General features: G+C 40.3%; 1 protein-coding gene across 1 annotated transcript in view; it reads right to left on the bottom strand.

The window, feature by feature from the left end:
• Window positions 1–15,605, bottom strand: part of DPY19L1 (dpy-19 like C-mannosyltransferase 1) — a 79,571-nt gene that overhangs the window by 24,176 nt on the left and 39,790 nt on the right. The window contains exons 9-14 of the mRNA XM_020788160.3: window positions 15,129–15,220; window positions 13,443–13,542; window positions 12,158–12,235; window positions 10,016–10,102; window positions 5,848–5,907; window positions 5,364–5,444 (exon numbers count right to left, since the gene is read on the bottom strand). Coding sequence (XP_020643819.3) covers window positions 5,364–5,444; window positions 5,848–5,907; window positions 10,016–10,102; window positions 12,158–12,235; window positions 13,443–13,542; window positions 15,129–15,220 — 498 coding nt within the window. The remainder of the gene's footprint in view (window positions 1–5,363; window positions 5,445–5,847; window positions 5,908–10,015; window positions 10,103–12,157; window positions 12,236–13,442; window positions 13,543–15,128; window positions 15,221–15,605) is intronic.

The raw sequence follows: 15,605 nt of genomic DNA, 5'->3' as shown, positions 1-15,605 counted from the left end.
AGAAAGAGGGCCACTTTCTGATTACATCCAAGCCCAATTCCATGTTCAGGGAGATTTGCCTGGCACCATCATCACTATTGTTTACATGTCATGCCAAATCTGTCATTTCATTCAATTGTCTGTAATTGTTTTATTATAATATATTATGTTTTGCTCCTTTTAAAGTTGTTACTTTTATTTATAATTGAGTTTACTTCATTTTCATTGGCACTGTAGGCAATACCGTAAACTTAACAATGATAACACAATTATGTCTCATCAAGCCAATTCTTATTCATGGCAAATGTTTCAAGGTTTTCTGGGTACAAGGCACTCGGAAGTAGTTTACCAGTCCTTTCTTCTGTGGTGCTCTGGGGCCATGCAGCTTGCCCAAGATCAGTAGATCAAAATTTCCTTGAGAAAAAGCTTCAGTTCTTTAGTTGGTACTTTAAGAGATCCCAGTTAACCTGGCTGCTTGCATGAAAAGACTTGGTTAGATTACTTACGCAACTATGGTTCTTTGAGTGGTGATCCATGTATCCACACAAAATGGCTATGTGTGCCTGCGTGACACTGCTTTGGAAAGTTCCAGAGCCTCAAAAACAAAAGTGCCTTAGCCTATACTGCACAAGCATGCCCCCCTTTCTGCAGTCCCAATTGTCCACAAGGAAGAATAGAGAAGGGTGGAACAAGAGGGCAGGATTGTGTGGATACACGGATCACAACTCAAAGAAACATAGCTATGTAAGTAACCAAGTCTTTTTCATGGTGTCCATGTATGCACACAAAATGGGTGAGTAGCAGGCTATAACATGGAGGTGGGAGTTACGCCAAGTAGAGGATAGGACAGCTTGTGCAAAAGCAGCATCCTTTTGAGCTCTGTGATCTAATCCGTAGTGTGTGACAAATGTCACTTGGACAGGACCAAGTTGTTGCTCTACAGGTTTCTTGGATGTTGACACTTTGGATGAAGGAGGAGATGGCTCTTGTGGAGTGACTGCTGAAGATCCGAGGTAGGGGCTTGTTTGCCAGTTTATAAGCAAAGGCAATAGCCTGAGATCCATTTGGAGAATCTTTGAGACAAAACTGTGTGTCCCTTTTTGGGAGCTTGATAGGAAGTGAAGAGTTTATCTGTTTGTCTAAAGTCCTATGTTCTATTTAGGTAAAAGGTCAAGGCTCATCTGACGTCCAAGGAGTGAAGGGACTGTTCCAGGTCATTCTGTGAAGATGAAGGGAAGGCAGGTAAGATGATGGGTTGAGAGATGTGGAAACAAGATGCAACCTTGGGAAGGAAGGTAATGTTCGTGTGGAGAGTAACCTTATCATGTGAGAAGATGAGGTAGTGGAATCACAGCGAAGGGCTCTAAGCTCAGTGGCACAATGGGCCGATGTGAGGGCCACAAGGAGTGCCACCTTAAGTATTATAAGACAGAGATCAGTTTTCGCCAGAGGTTTGAAAGGGTTTTTAGTGAGCTGTAATAAAACCAGTGGGAGAGACCATGGGTCATGAGGTGGTTTTAAATCTAGACAGGCATTCTGAAGGCCCTTGAAGAATGTTTTAACAGTTTGATGTTTGAAGAAATGTGAGGATGGGTGGTCAGCTGGTTGATGCACCACTATGGCTGTCAGGCCTTGATAGCAGAGATTGAAAATCCCATTTGCTTGAGGTGGAGAACGAAGGCTAAGACAGTGAAGAGGGATGCTGGTGAATGTGGCACACCCTGTGAGGATGTATACAGCTGGAAAAACTTCCACTTATATGCATATAGCCAGTCTTGCTTGGCTTGCAAAGAAAGGCATATCCTCCAGGCAGTGACGTTCAGGTAAGTGACATCTGGGTGGAGTACCCTGCCCTGGTGATGAGAGAGGAGGTCTTGGTCTGGGGGTAGTCATCACTGGTCAGTCACAGTGAAGAGGAGAGTGGTAAACCACTGTTGACAAGGTCACCATGGGGCGATGAGTATCACAGCTGAGCATTCTTGGACAACTTGGACAGCCGTCCACTGGATCAGAAGGAAGGGTGGGAAAATGCAGAGGAGGGTTCCAGTCCAGTGTATACTGAAAGCATTCCCAAGAGAGTTCACACCCCTGCCTACTCAGGAACAATAACAAGGGCATTTAGAGTTGGCAACATTGACAAAGGTGTCGATGGTAGGCTTGTCCCATCTAGAAAGTAGCTGAGCGTATACTTTTTGGGAGAGTTCCCACTTGTGCATGAGTATCACTGTGCGGCTGAGATGGTTTGTCATTTTGTTGTCTGTACCTGAGACATAAGTTGCCAAGGGGAGAATCTGGTGGGCAATACACTATTGCCACATAAGTCCTGAGTAGAGGAGGCTCAGTGACTTGGTTCCTCTGTTTGTTGAAGGTGTTGCCTGTGGCAATTTGAATAGTACAGCCTTGTATCATGGTTTTGAAGGCTTGGAGGCCTTGAGGATGGCCAGAAGTTCAAGGATGTTGATTTGATGGGTTCTGTTGTGTGCAGGCCATGTGGCTTGTACCTCTTTGTGGCAGCACTGCTCCCCCTTCTGTTGTGCTGGCATCTGCAAGTATAAGACAGGAGGGATGTGGCTGGTGAAAGGGGACACCAAGGAGGAGGCGGTGTTCGGTTGTCAACCATCACAGTTGTCACCTGAGGTGAAGGAAACAATTTTTTTTCTGGTGGGTTCTGCTTGTCATTGTAGGCAAGAAGGCAGGAGGATTGTAGTGGCCACATCCACAGTTTGGAATGTGGTAAGATTGCCATTGTGGAAGCCATGAGGCCTAATACTCATACTGTGTGGAGCCTGAGTTAGCCTCTGGGTGGACCAGATGATAGTGTCTATCCGTGGCTAAGGCAGAAGGACCCCCACAGTTTTAGCATTGAGTATGCTCCAATGTAGCTGATGGAATGAGATGAGACTTTTCTGCACTGACTTGTAGCCCAAGCCTTGAGGGTGTATGTAATGTTGGTAGCTAGAATGTCCTTTTTGTGTGCTACAAAGAGCCAATAATCAATGTAGGGAAAGATGGTGACACCTTGGGTTCTGAGAAATGTCACTGGTATCATGTACTTGCTGAAAATTCTTGGGTTGGTGGACAGTCCAAAGGGAAGTGCACAGACGTTGCAGGCCTGATTGCCAACAAAGAAGCTTAGGAAATCATGATGCTGTGGGTGAACTGAGATATGAAAGTATGCATCTTGAAAGTTTATGGATGCAAACCAATCTCCCCAGTGCAGTGCAGTAATGTCACCATCCTGAAATGTTTTGGAGAGATAAACCTGTTTAGGGCACACAATTCCAAGATGGGGCACAGCCCTCCATTCCTTTTGGGTGTGGTAAAGTACTGGGAGAAGAAGCCATCAGGAATGTGAAGATATCCTTCAGATGGTTCCTTTTGCTCGGAGCATATGGATCTCCTCCTGGAGGACAGGGGAAGGTGGAGTGTGTTGGACATGGCCAATGGAAAACTCTATTGCATATCCGTAGGCTATGATGTTGAGGACCCATACATCCAAAGTAATAGCATCCCAAGATGGATGAAAGGTCCAATCATATGTCTGTAGCTGTTGTAATGTGGGGTAATGCCTCCTCATGAAGCGGCAGACAAAAAAAGGACTGAGGAAAGCACTTCCATTTTTGAGGCTCTGAAACTTTACGAAGCGGTGTCTTGCAGGCACACATGCCCATTTTGTATGCATATATGGACACCACAAAAAAGAACCAGGTTTCACTTTCTTTCTCAAAACTCGGGCTGTAGGTCTTTACCGGAAAAAGACCTAAAACATGCTTTTTATGAGTAGGAATAAGGAATCATGTTTGTAACTTGTTGACCATATCTATACTGCAAGTTTAAGATTCTCTGCTGAAGTGGTTGAACAGCTGTGATCAAGTGATCTGAGGGTATTTGAGAATAGATGTGAACCGCTATCTGGTGAGCGGTTCTCGGGAAGTTTGTGTGGTTATGAAGAGTGAGTTAGTGAAAACAAGGCTGCAATGGATACTGTTTGGTGGTGTTCTGGAAATAAGTTTTTGTATGTTTTAGATTTTTTTCCAGTAAAATCCTACAGCCCCAACTTTGAGAAAGAAAGTGAAACTTGTTTTCATGCAAATAGTTGGGTTAGCTGCGACCTCTTAAAGTACCAATTAAAAAAACTGAAGATTTTTGCCAAGAAAATGTCAATATAAAGAAATGTGTGGACTTAAAATCCAGATCCAAGTCTTCCAGAGCATGAGCCACACATCATACTTGAGCAAGATCTCTCAGCTTCCCAAATGATTGGACCTGAATAGACTCTGTAATGATTGAATATTGAAATTGGTATGGTCTTGTAATATATAGGTATTGTAAAGAATTTATATTTAGCCACTTTACATGGGTTATCTTAGTTGGGTTATTTGGGTGAGCACCATATTCCTCTTGTTCACCCCCTCAGTCACATATGCTCAGGGTGATAGCTACTAGCCCCTTTCTCAGGAGGTGCAATGGGGATTTGACTTCCTGCTCCCTGGCTCTACAGCCAGATGTAGAGGGCTGACTCCCACCTAAGTGGGCAATATGTCCTAGTTACACAGACTTAATAGGAAGCAAATAAGAAGCCATACAAATATGAAATTGAAAGCCAAACTCTAGACAGAATTTATATTTGTTGTTTTAATTATTCGAATTCTAGAAGTAGTGCATGGAATGCAAGGGGGAGTACTGCTCACTGAAATATATACAAGTCTTATAATATTCAAATTTTATTTGTATGATCAACAGATCAGATGTTCTCATAATATTACACATATTATAGTTTGTGTCTTTTTACTGCAATGTAATGTGTTGGGTATTGTCAGTGGTATGTATGAAAAGTGATTGAAAATGTGGAATGCCTGATGGGGAATATGTTTCAATATATATGAATGGTGACTGGCTCAGAGTGAGAAGGGGAGGTGCTAAGGTACTAGAACAATGGTTTTCAACCTTGTGTCCCCAGATGTTCTTGGACTACAACTCCCAGAAATCCTTGCCAGCATAGCTAGTGCTGTAGGCTTCTGGGAGTTTTAGTTCAAGAACATCTGGGGACCCAAGGTTAGGAACCACTGCATTAAAAGTTAGCTTACAAGTACCAGATAGGGTTTTGGTATGGAAAAATAGGGTAAGATAATGGACAGATTCATCAAGAGACAGAGACTATGAGGGGAAACTGTGTTCCTATTGTTAAGATTTAGATTGGTAACATTATGATAACAGACAGTGGCCAAAATCCTGTTGCTTAGCATAGTAAATCGCTAAAGTAAGTTGCACTTAGAATCGTTCCATCAGAATACAATGGCTGGTGTATCCAATCTGAAACGTTTGTATTACATGAAATAAAGATTTGAAAATCAAATGTATAATGTAGTGATGTTCTTACTTACATCATCAGTTATTCCAAATATCAGACACATCAAGGACTTCAAGGTAATGGTTCCAAAGAGACATGCAAATCCTTCAATGGCCTGTAAAATGGACATATTCAAATGGAACAGAAGCAGTAGTGCAGCATTTAATGAAACAGTGCTCCAGTATGGAAGGATGAAACCACGTTAGACTTATTTGAATCATATGCCTAATATTATAGTCCTACCAAAATGCCAATTACAATGATGGGTGCAAAGATGGTAAGCTTGTACTTGGTGGATACTATTCTTCTGCTCCCTGATCTTCATCACTGGTGGCCCAGAAACTTCATAATATGAATGAAAGGGGCCAGATTTGGGTCTCTACCTCTAGTATCCTCAGTATTTAAAAAACAATATTTTTTCATGCAACTATTTGATTTTTGTAGAAACATTATTGATCAGGATCCTTGTACATTCAGTACATATAATAATATTTACACCAAAAAGTGTCAATCCTTACCCATAGAGGAACATTTTTTCTATGCAGTTTCAGGTACTTCGGACCAAATTCCAAAATGCCCTAAATTAATGAAATTGTTCAATAATAGTGTTAAATCAGCAATATTTACATAATATTTTCCTGAACTGTTGTCCACAAGGATAAAGCAATAAATATAAATCTGTGAAGAATGTATGATACTTAAAGCTAACATTTTAAGTATTAATCTAAATGTGCATAATCACCAAATTGACACCCATCATTCATTACTGCCACTTCTGAATCCTGTGACTACCATATCTTTCTATTTATAAGACGAGCCCCCCCTTCTAACCCTGAATGAGAAAATTTGATCCCTGCTTTTCCCTTCCTTTTGCTAAGCCACGGAGCTTAGCAAAAGGAAGGGAAAGGGCTCCCTTTGAAAAGGGCTCCCTTTGAAAGCCGCTTTTCCTTGCCTTTTGCAAAGCCCCGGGGCTTTTTTGCTAAGCCCTGTGGTTTCAAAGTGGCCTGTCAATGTGACTGTCTTTTTTCCTTGCCTTTTGTGAAGCCACAGGGCTTAGCAAAAAGGAAAGGAAGGCTCCCTTAGGGTAAAGGAGCCATGAAAGGGCTGCATGATTGCAGCCCTTTGATCCTGAAGCCTTTTCATGGTTGCTTTCCTAAGCTCTGCAGGGCTTAGGAAGTGGGTAAAGCAGCCATGAAAGGGCTTCAGGATCAAAGGGTTGTGATCGTGCAGCCCTTTCATCACTGCTTTATCCAAAGAGAGTCTTCCCTTCCTTTTTGCTAAGCCTCCTGGCTTCGCAAAAGGCAGGGAAAGCAGCTGCATTCCACATAAAACGACCCTCAAATTTTTTTCTAATTATTTAAGGAAAAAGTATTGTTTTATACAAAGAAAAATATAGTAAATCACTGTACTGTTAATCATGCAAGACAGGGCCCACTATATGTCATTGTAAATTATTTGCACATGCATAATTTATCTTTGGTAGCCCAAACATATATATATTTAAATTGGAAACCAATAGCCACAAGATCATACGACAGCAAAGAATAGGCTAAGCATACTTACACCTTTTTAAAAATGGACAAGAAGAGCTTTCCACAAGGACAAGTTTATGATCTCAAACTATCACACCCTACTGCCTCTTGAACCTGTCTCCCAGTTCTACTACCTGCATTCTTCCTTTAGTTCAACTGACAAATTTCCAAGTACTGCAATATAATGTGGGTTTGCTTTTCTGTACAATCTATTAAGATGGTAAATATTGCAAGACATGTGAAATGATTGACAAGGTGTAACGAATGGCAGAGACTGCATATCTGCATGTAGAATGAGTCTGGCTGAGAGGTACTGTTTGGAACTCTGAGCATAAAAGAGATATATGGGGACTGGGAAAGGCAATCAGAAAAACACAGCTTAGAAGGATTGTGTATGAGTTCAGGGGAAGATATATTTCAAAGTTTAGCACAGATTTGTAATTGAATATTAACATAACTTATAATCAAGTGACTATTATCTGGAAGATGGTGAGGACTCAGACATATGTAAATAATAAAGCAACTTCTGTTTCTTTTGTAATTCATAGGTAAAGGTTCCCCTTGACATTTAGTCCAGCCATATGCGACTCTAGGTGGCCGTGCTCATCCCCATTTCCAAGCCATAGAGCCAGCGTTTGTCCGAAGACAGTTTCAGTGGTCACGTGGCCAGCGTGACTAGACACAGAACGCTGTTGCCTTCCCACTGAGGTGGTACCTATTTATCTACTCACATTTTTACATGCTTTCGAACTGCTAGGTTGTCAGGAGCTGGGACAAGCGACCGGAGCTCACTCCATTGCGTGGATTTGATCTTACGACTGCTGGTCTTCCGACCTTGCATTACAGAGGCTTCTGCGGTTTAACCCGCAGCGCTACCACGTCCCTATTTTGTAATCCATATCTACTGCTTATTACTTATTACAGAGAATAGAAAATATTTAAATCATTTAGGAACCACCAGAGTCATTATCTGCTGAGAGACAAATCTTTATAAAGATTTTGATAACCATATATCCCCAAAAGGAGACAATATGAAATCTACACCTATCCAGAGCAATGCACTGGAATCCAGAACAGGTCTTGAAGAGAAGGGGATTTCATTGAAGGCTGCATGCTTAGAGAAAGTCAACAAAATGTATATTTCCATTACTTATGTACTTTTTCCCTGCAAATACATGAGCTCAGAAGGTACAACATTTCTTATCTGAATATCACTGCTTTCTGAACCTAGGCCCATATCTAATTCAGTGGTAGATAATGCATTATGCACTGAACCTGAAGATACCTCCTCCTGCACCTGCAAACTGCTCTACTGAAATCTGTAGTTTAGTTTAGGTTCAGTTTAGTTTTATTATTACAGCCCGTGACCAGCAAAAGACATTGAACATAATAAAGGTTAAATTTATAAGGCAGTCACAATGCTAAAACAGAGGAAAAAAGAGTTAAAGGAAAGTTATAGCTTAAAATAATAACTATTAAATCTTTATATATCTTGCATGCAGCTGTGAGAAATTTTGTGCAAGTAAGTCTAATCTTAGGATTAAGATCTAAAAGCAGTTTGTGTTAGATCCCTGTTACAGGACAGCCTAGAAACTGTTTAAGAAAAGAGAGAATAGGCTCTATCTGCCTTCCATCTTTATTCCCAAAATGTTTCTAGACCATACATGGAACCAGACACTTTTGTCAGAAGTCAGATGATAGTGAGCTAGAGGCCTGTGTTTTGCTTTGACAAACTCTCAGTTATCCTCTGCAAAAAGGAAAGGAAGATCCTATTATTCACATTTGGTAAACTGGGAGGAAGACTGAATATGGCAATGGAATTATTTAGAATGAGACTGGGAATGACCCAGGGGAATGCTAGAGACAACATAGTGAGAGCTGGAAGAAGGTTGACCAGGCCTGGGATCAAGGTAACTGAACATGATGGGGGGAGGAAGAAGGCCAGGGCTATGGAGTGTAATGGGTCCTGTATGTTTTGTGTGTTTGCTTTGAATCTATTATACAAGTGTATATGTGAGAGAGACAGCAGTGTTGATAGGGTGATCCTGAAAAAGTGACAGGAGTCACTGGTGTGAGTGGATCTTTAAAAGGGTTTCAGCTGATAAAACTGGATTCTTACATATATCATTATGTTCTTATTTATTTATTTATTGGGCTTATATACTGCCCCATAGCGCTACAAGCACTCTCCGGGCGGTTTACAATTTAATTATGCAGGCTACACATTGCCCCCCCCCACCAGCAAGCTGGGTACTCATTTTACCGACCTTGGAAGGATGGAAGGCTGAGTCAACCTTGAGCCGGCTACCTGGGATTTGAACCCCAGGTCGTGAGCACAGTTTTGGCTGCAGTACAGCGTTTTAACCACTGTGTCACGAGGCTCATAAGAGCAGTAAATCTTCATCCACGATTAAGTCATGGCATACAGAACCACAGTGTGTCCAGAATTTCTTATATGAATGGGCATATTTACAAGGAGCCCCACTTATTCACTGAAAAATGTGCCACAAGTTTTGACACATGTTTAATTTTGAACTGGAAATGGCTCCCCTGGAGGGGGAGCTAAGATACAGTTCCAGTTGATAACCTACCTGCAAGCTACCAGTTGACATGGCCATCAGAGGGAGAAGAATGACATTTCATGTCCCTCCTTTATATCTGAGGGCTGGACAGTAAACACAGCTTACACACATATTGCTCTTCAAATCTCTACTCTTTTCACACTTAAAATAGTATTGCACAAGCTGAACACTGAACCATAAAAGGAGGGAAATGGAGCAAGGCATAAAGACTCTGGTGTGTAGGCACACTGAAATGGAGCAGAGGTTGGTGGGTAATAGAAGGACACTGGCGCCTAGAACAGGCACACTGCAAGTGAACTGTAAATCATTTGAAATTGCAAAACTTCTACTATCACCATCACCATCAAAGAACTGTTAGTCAAATGTACATAATACAATATTCCTTTCTATATATGAAGTTAATCAGTTTTAAACCATATTCAGAGTGTTTTAAGCTGAAAGTCTGCATGTAAGGCTTTGCCCCAAAAGGCTGCACTAAAATAGATAAATAAATGCTTAAGCATCTTGTGAAGTACTGCAATAATTCAGTACAGCAAGACAAAACATTCTTGAGTACTCCATTACTAACTTACCCAACTAACTATCAAAGCAGCAGCATAAAAAGATGTCAGCAACATAGAGTTTCCAAACATAAGGACAAAACATACTCCGAGTGATGCCTAAAGGGATACAAGTATACAAACATAATTTAATGTAATAGCTAAAGTACCAAAGAATGCATGAGTCTGAAGACACAGAATTACACTAAACTTTAAAACATATGTGGTGGTATCTTGAGACCATTTTAAAGGTAAATGTCAAAATCTTGTTTGTTTATGCTTGAAGAAAGGCAATGTCATTATGGTGCAGTGGTACATTTCCACTAATTTAACAAATCCTCACTTTGACTCTCCACTGAAATCCAACTGGAGACTTAGTCATTAATAGCAATTTGCTGCTATTATCCATGTCACTGCCCTTTTGCCAGCATAATTATGCAACAAAACTTTGTCCGTTATCGTTATTTTATCTGCAAATAATGGTTATCTATCTTCCTGGAATATCTTTCAGAATAAAAATCCCCCACAATGTTCAAAATAGAGAGTGATATTGTTTCCACTATAGTTTATCCCTACTCATCTTCCACTTGCCATTACAGATGGGCACGAACCGCCCATTTATTTACTGCCTGGTGTTCAGCACTTGAAAGCCCTGCATCTTCTGGTGGCACCCACTCAGAGGCAGTGCCTAGAGGAGGCAGGGCAGGGAAGCCCAGCTGCTGTCTCCAAGTGGGTGTCCACTAGAGGCAGGGCTCTGAAGCGCTAAATACTGTATGGATGAGAAACAAACCAGCACAAACACCAGCATGTCATAGTACCACATTTATACTTAACATTTATATACTAAAAACTTGTTTTAAGACGACATCTCTATACGCACCTTCCTAGGAATAAACTCTACTGAATTTAATGGACCTCACCTCTGAATATGTAAGTATGCATAGTCCTATAGATTTCACTGTGACAGTGCAATCTTACCTGTACCACAAATACAGTGGTGCCTCACTTAACGACATTAATTCGTTCCAGCGAAATCGCTGTAGAGCGAAAACGTCGTAAAGCGAAATAAAAAAACCCATTGAAACGCATTAAAACCCAGTTAATGCATTCCAATGGGCTAAAAACTCGCCGTCCAGCGAAGATCCTCCATATGGCGGCCATTTTCGGTGCCTGTATAGCGAGGAAACAGTCTCTAAGCACAGCGGGGAGCCATTCTGAGCACCCGGCGGCCATTTTGAAAACCCGACGATCACCCTTTTTTATCATTGTAATGCGAAGAATCAATTCCCGAAGCAGGGAACCGATCTTCGCAAAGCGAAAAAAAAACCCATTTAAAACATTGTTTTGCAATCGCAACATTGTCGTGAAGCGGATTCGTCGTAATGAGGGGTAATCGTTAAGCAGGGCACGACTGTAATTACAACAAAACATCTGAAAAAAACTTCTAAGGTTTTTCTCTTACCAGCTGTATACTGTGGTCACAGTTTCAATTATAAATTGTCAAGAAAACTTGTAGATAACCTTATTAGTCTATTATTTAGGAAAAGTAATCAGAAGCAACAATGTAACAATATCTTTGATGAGCCAACTGAATTGTCAAAATGTATTGAAGAAACTTTTCTAAATCTCCAGGCTGGATGGTACATCCAAAACATGGGGAGAAAGACTGGACATAATAGAAGCCCCTAATATCAATATCATTTATTAATAAGAACAATTCTCCAAGCAAATTATTCTCCTTCTTTGTCCAGTGTGGTATCGCACAGCTGAAGGGAAGGTGGCTATTGCCATCAGCCAGAGGCCACAGGCCTCAGAGAGGAAGACCAGGGCAAACAGGAAAGTTGTCCTAGCCCCTATCTGGCAGATGCAGGAAGTTTGTTTTCTGCTTCCTGCCAGAAAGAACACCCCAACTATAGCTTTTCCCAGTAACATATAGCTGAAAGCACGCCCACTTACTGCCCAGAGAACTTAGGGCTGCAAGGCTGCATGAACTGTGTGGCTATGGCGTGAGGATATTATTATGTGTATGGATATGCTGTGTGTGCTCTAGCTACATCAAAAGAGATTATACTCTGCTGAGGATTCAGTACAAACCAAACCTGCATCTAAAATTACTTAAGTTTTAGAAACTGGCTTTACTTCTGAATATGAAACAAGATTAATACTAAGTATTACCATATGTGCATAAAGTATCTTCTGTAGTTTGGATGAATCAATGAATCCTAAAATATATACACCAAAAAGGGATGCAACCTGCAATTTAAAAGAGTGAAGTAACTAAAAGCAAATTCTATCAACACATACAAATTCTGATATATGCCAAAGTAACAGCTTGGATATTAGCAGTTGTATTACAAATAATCTGGAGAAATTAGCCACGACTATGAAGCACAGTCATTCATAATGCTTTGCCTTTCAAAGACAATCTTAGTAACATTTAGAAAAAGAGGATGCAACACCTATTTAAAATAGATAATATTTTACCTATGGCAAGGTCTGATGATCAGGACTCCCAAACCATGGCTAGAGTTTGAACACATACTTCAGATCTTTATAAACATTTTCCCCAGCATCAGGGGAGTGTGGCTAGTAAGCATTATGGGGGGCATGTCAGGGACATAACAGTAGCATGAGACCAGCAGTCACAGCTCTGTTGCCGTATTCAAAATTATTATAGCTGTGTGGAGGGGAACATCTGATAAGAGTAGCAGATTATATTTAATCAAACTAAGTCCAAATCATAATTAACAGTGGAATTCTATACATGTCTACTCCAAACTTGTTCCACAGAGTTCCACAAGGTCTACTGAAATGTAGGGAATAAAAACTGCATCTTAAACCTATTAACTTTCATGTTAAAGTTAACATTACATTCTGGCTTTGATTCGTGTTAAATGGCCCATACCCTTCCAGAATTGCAGCTGACCAGAAAATTCCACCAGAACAATAAAGCAGAAATATGCCATTTGTGCAAGTATCGCTGCTCACAAATGGACATCAGGCATTATTCATGGTGATCACCACTTGCACATTTGTGCAAGGAACGTAATTCTGGATGAATACATTCAGTGGAAGTTCAATAGAATATTGGTCTCTACGTGATGATCACTTGATTTATTCACACTATTTTAATGTATGCTAACATGCAATTCAGAATATGCTTCAAGATTGCCTGTAAAACCATACATATAACATGTATATCCTCCCACTATACTAGCAGAAAAAATTAATAGCTAAAGCCTGAAGGGAGCCAATGAGTAACACCCTCTTCAGCAGGCCTGTTCTTTAGCTGGATGTGACCTTCTCACTGAATCTGGACTTGAAAAGGAATACACTCATAATGAGAATTTTAGCAGTTGCTTAAATATATGCATATTTTTTTCTGTGCACTGCCTGGAAGAGTTATTTTAAAAAATGGGATATACACTTATAATTGAATAGTTATAATTCATTATCTTGCCTGTGTCAGAAGAACAAACTGAGCAAACTGCCATGGAAGCATGAAAAAAACATTAGAAACAGATAGTGCAATCAGGCTTCTTCTATTAATATTCTGAGTCCTTGGGGAAAAAGAATAAAAGAATAGTTAAAAGAGTTTCAGTTATTAAAACACAATTTATAAAGCGCTCGATAAGCTCAATAATGATGTAAATTATCACTCATACAGATTATGAAAAATGAGCTATGAATTAGAAAGTTTACAAAAGATATGCAAAACACAGTGCCAGAAATTATGCTATAGAGAAAAAGAGTATGGAAATATATACAGTACTGTATGTTTTTAATAACCATTATAAAATCACTTTGAGTCCGCTAGTCAGCCTTAAATCAAAAGAAGAAAATATGATAGCAGTTTCAAGAAGATCCTGTATACATATCAACTTGACATTTGGCCACATCAGAGTAAACTTTCTTTTCTGGTTGGATAGCACAGTGTATACCTGTCTCTGCAGCCAGGTATCTGCAGAGCCAGAGACTGGGAGTTCAATTCCCCACTGTGTCCCCTGGGAAAAGAGCCAGACTATGTAGTCATAGGCAAGCTGCATAGTCCCAGGGTGCCCTCAGATGAAGAAAAACTATTTCTGTGTATTCTCAACCTAGAAAACCCATAAGACAGGGTCGACTTGACAGCACACAATTATTATTATTAAAGTTGGCACAGGAGGAATGTCCAATGGACAGACAGTAAAGCAAAATGTGTTTGTTCTGTTACACATACTGTTGTTCCATGTTGTCAATTCACGTTCAACATATGGCAATAGGGTTTTCAAGGTATGTGAGCTATTTAAGGAACAGTTTTAGTACTGTACTGTACATTCCATCCTGGTGAATTTCTACAGCTAAATTGAGATTTGAAATCAGGTCTCCCGGGTCCTAGTCTGACACTGTATGCACAATACCACAATGGCTCTCATATATACTGCTACATGCATTTTTAAAAAATACTAGCTACAGTATTTTTCCATAAACCCTGAACATGAGAAGATACTGGCAAGTCACGTGTTTCCTCACCACGGCCCTGTTGGCTGCGAACTATTTTCTTCCTAAATTAAGCTAACCTAATTTGAATAAAGAAAGGAAAGAGAATGAAAAAACCAGCCATTAGCAAGGTACATGCTTGCAGCAACCACAGAAGTTTTGTTGATGGGTTATAGCCTCACACGAAGACACACCTAAAATCTACTTTGGCACTATGAGGGCCTCCTCACAACAGTTTCAGCTCTCTGCTTTGTGTCAATGTCATTGACATGATCAATTCTAAACAAGACAGAGATGCAACTTCTGGTAGTGAACATTCTACAAGTACTGTAGTCACGAAGGCTTTCACGACCGGCATCTAATGGTTGTTGTGGGTTTTTCGGGCTCTTTGGCTGTGTTCTGAAGGTTGTTCTTCCTAACATTTCGCCAGTCTCTGTGGCCAGCATCTTCAGAGGACAGCAGAGCACAGAGTTCTGTCCTCTGAAGATGCCGGCCACAGAGACTGGCGAAATGTTAGGAAGAACAACCTTCAGAACACGGCCAAAGAGCCTGAAAACCCCACAACCAAATAGAAGTAGCATGCTACTATGTGTGTAGGAGTGTAAAAATCAATACCTTATTTAGATATTTTATTTTAATTATTTGAGTAGTGAACAAAAGGAAATACCTGAGAATATATGTTAGTAATAGCATCTGAATGACAAGGAATGGATAAGAGAAGCTTTCACGTAGAGGAGGAGTCCACATCACACGAGTACTCTAGAAAATAAAACTAAGTTAATTCCCTATATATTTAAATACTTGGGGTTGTTTTTTCCACAAAACAAGTGTTTTTTGCAGATAAGGTTGACAGACATTAACACAAGAACTGTAGAAACTTCCACTAGCATTTCATATGTTCAAAACAACACAGCAATGACCCTAAAACCACACCAATCTATCCTTCAATGTTAAAAATGTTCCAGAAAAGGAATTTTAATTTATTTTGACAAATTACCACCTACTGTATCATAGTCTTCTGATTTTATTACTCATTATGCTTCAATTAACTCCATTCCATTTACAGTATGCTATAAATGGGGGGGAAACCAACATAGCCCCACTGTTTTATTTGTGCCGAATGGAGCTGTACTCTCTGGACAGG

The sequence above is a fragment of the Pogona vitticeps genome, chromosome 6, assembly GCF_051106095.1.
Source record: "Pogona vitticeps strain Pit_001003342236 chromosome 6, PviZW2.1, whole genome shotgun sequence".
Classification (NCBI taxonomy): domain Eukaryota; kingdom Metazoa; phylum Chordata; class Lepidosauria; order Squamata; family Agamidae; genus Pogona; species Pogona vitticeps.
The sequence above is the reverse complement of the archived record's forward strand: the minus strand, read 5'-3'. Positions and strand labels throughout refer to the sequence as shown.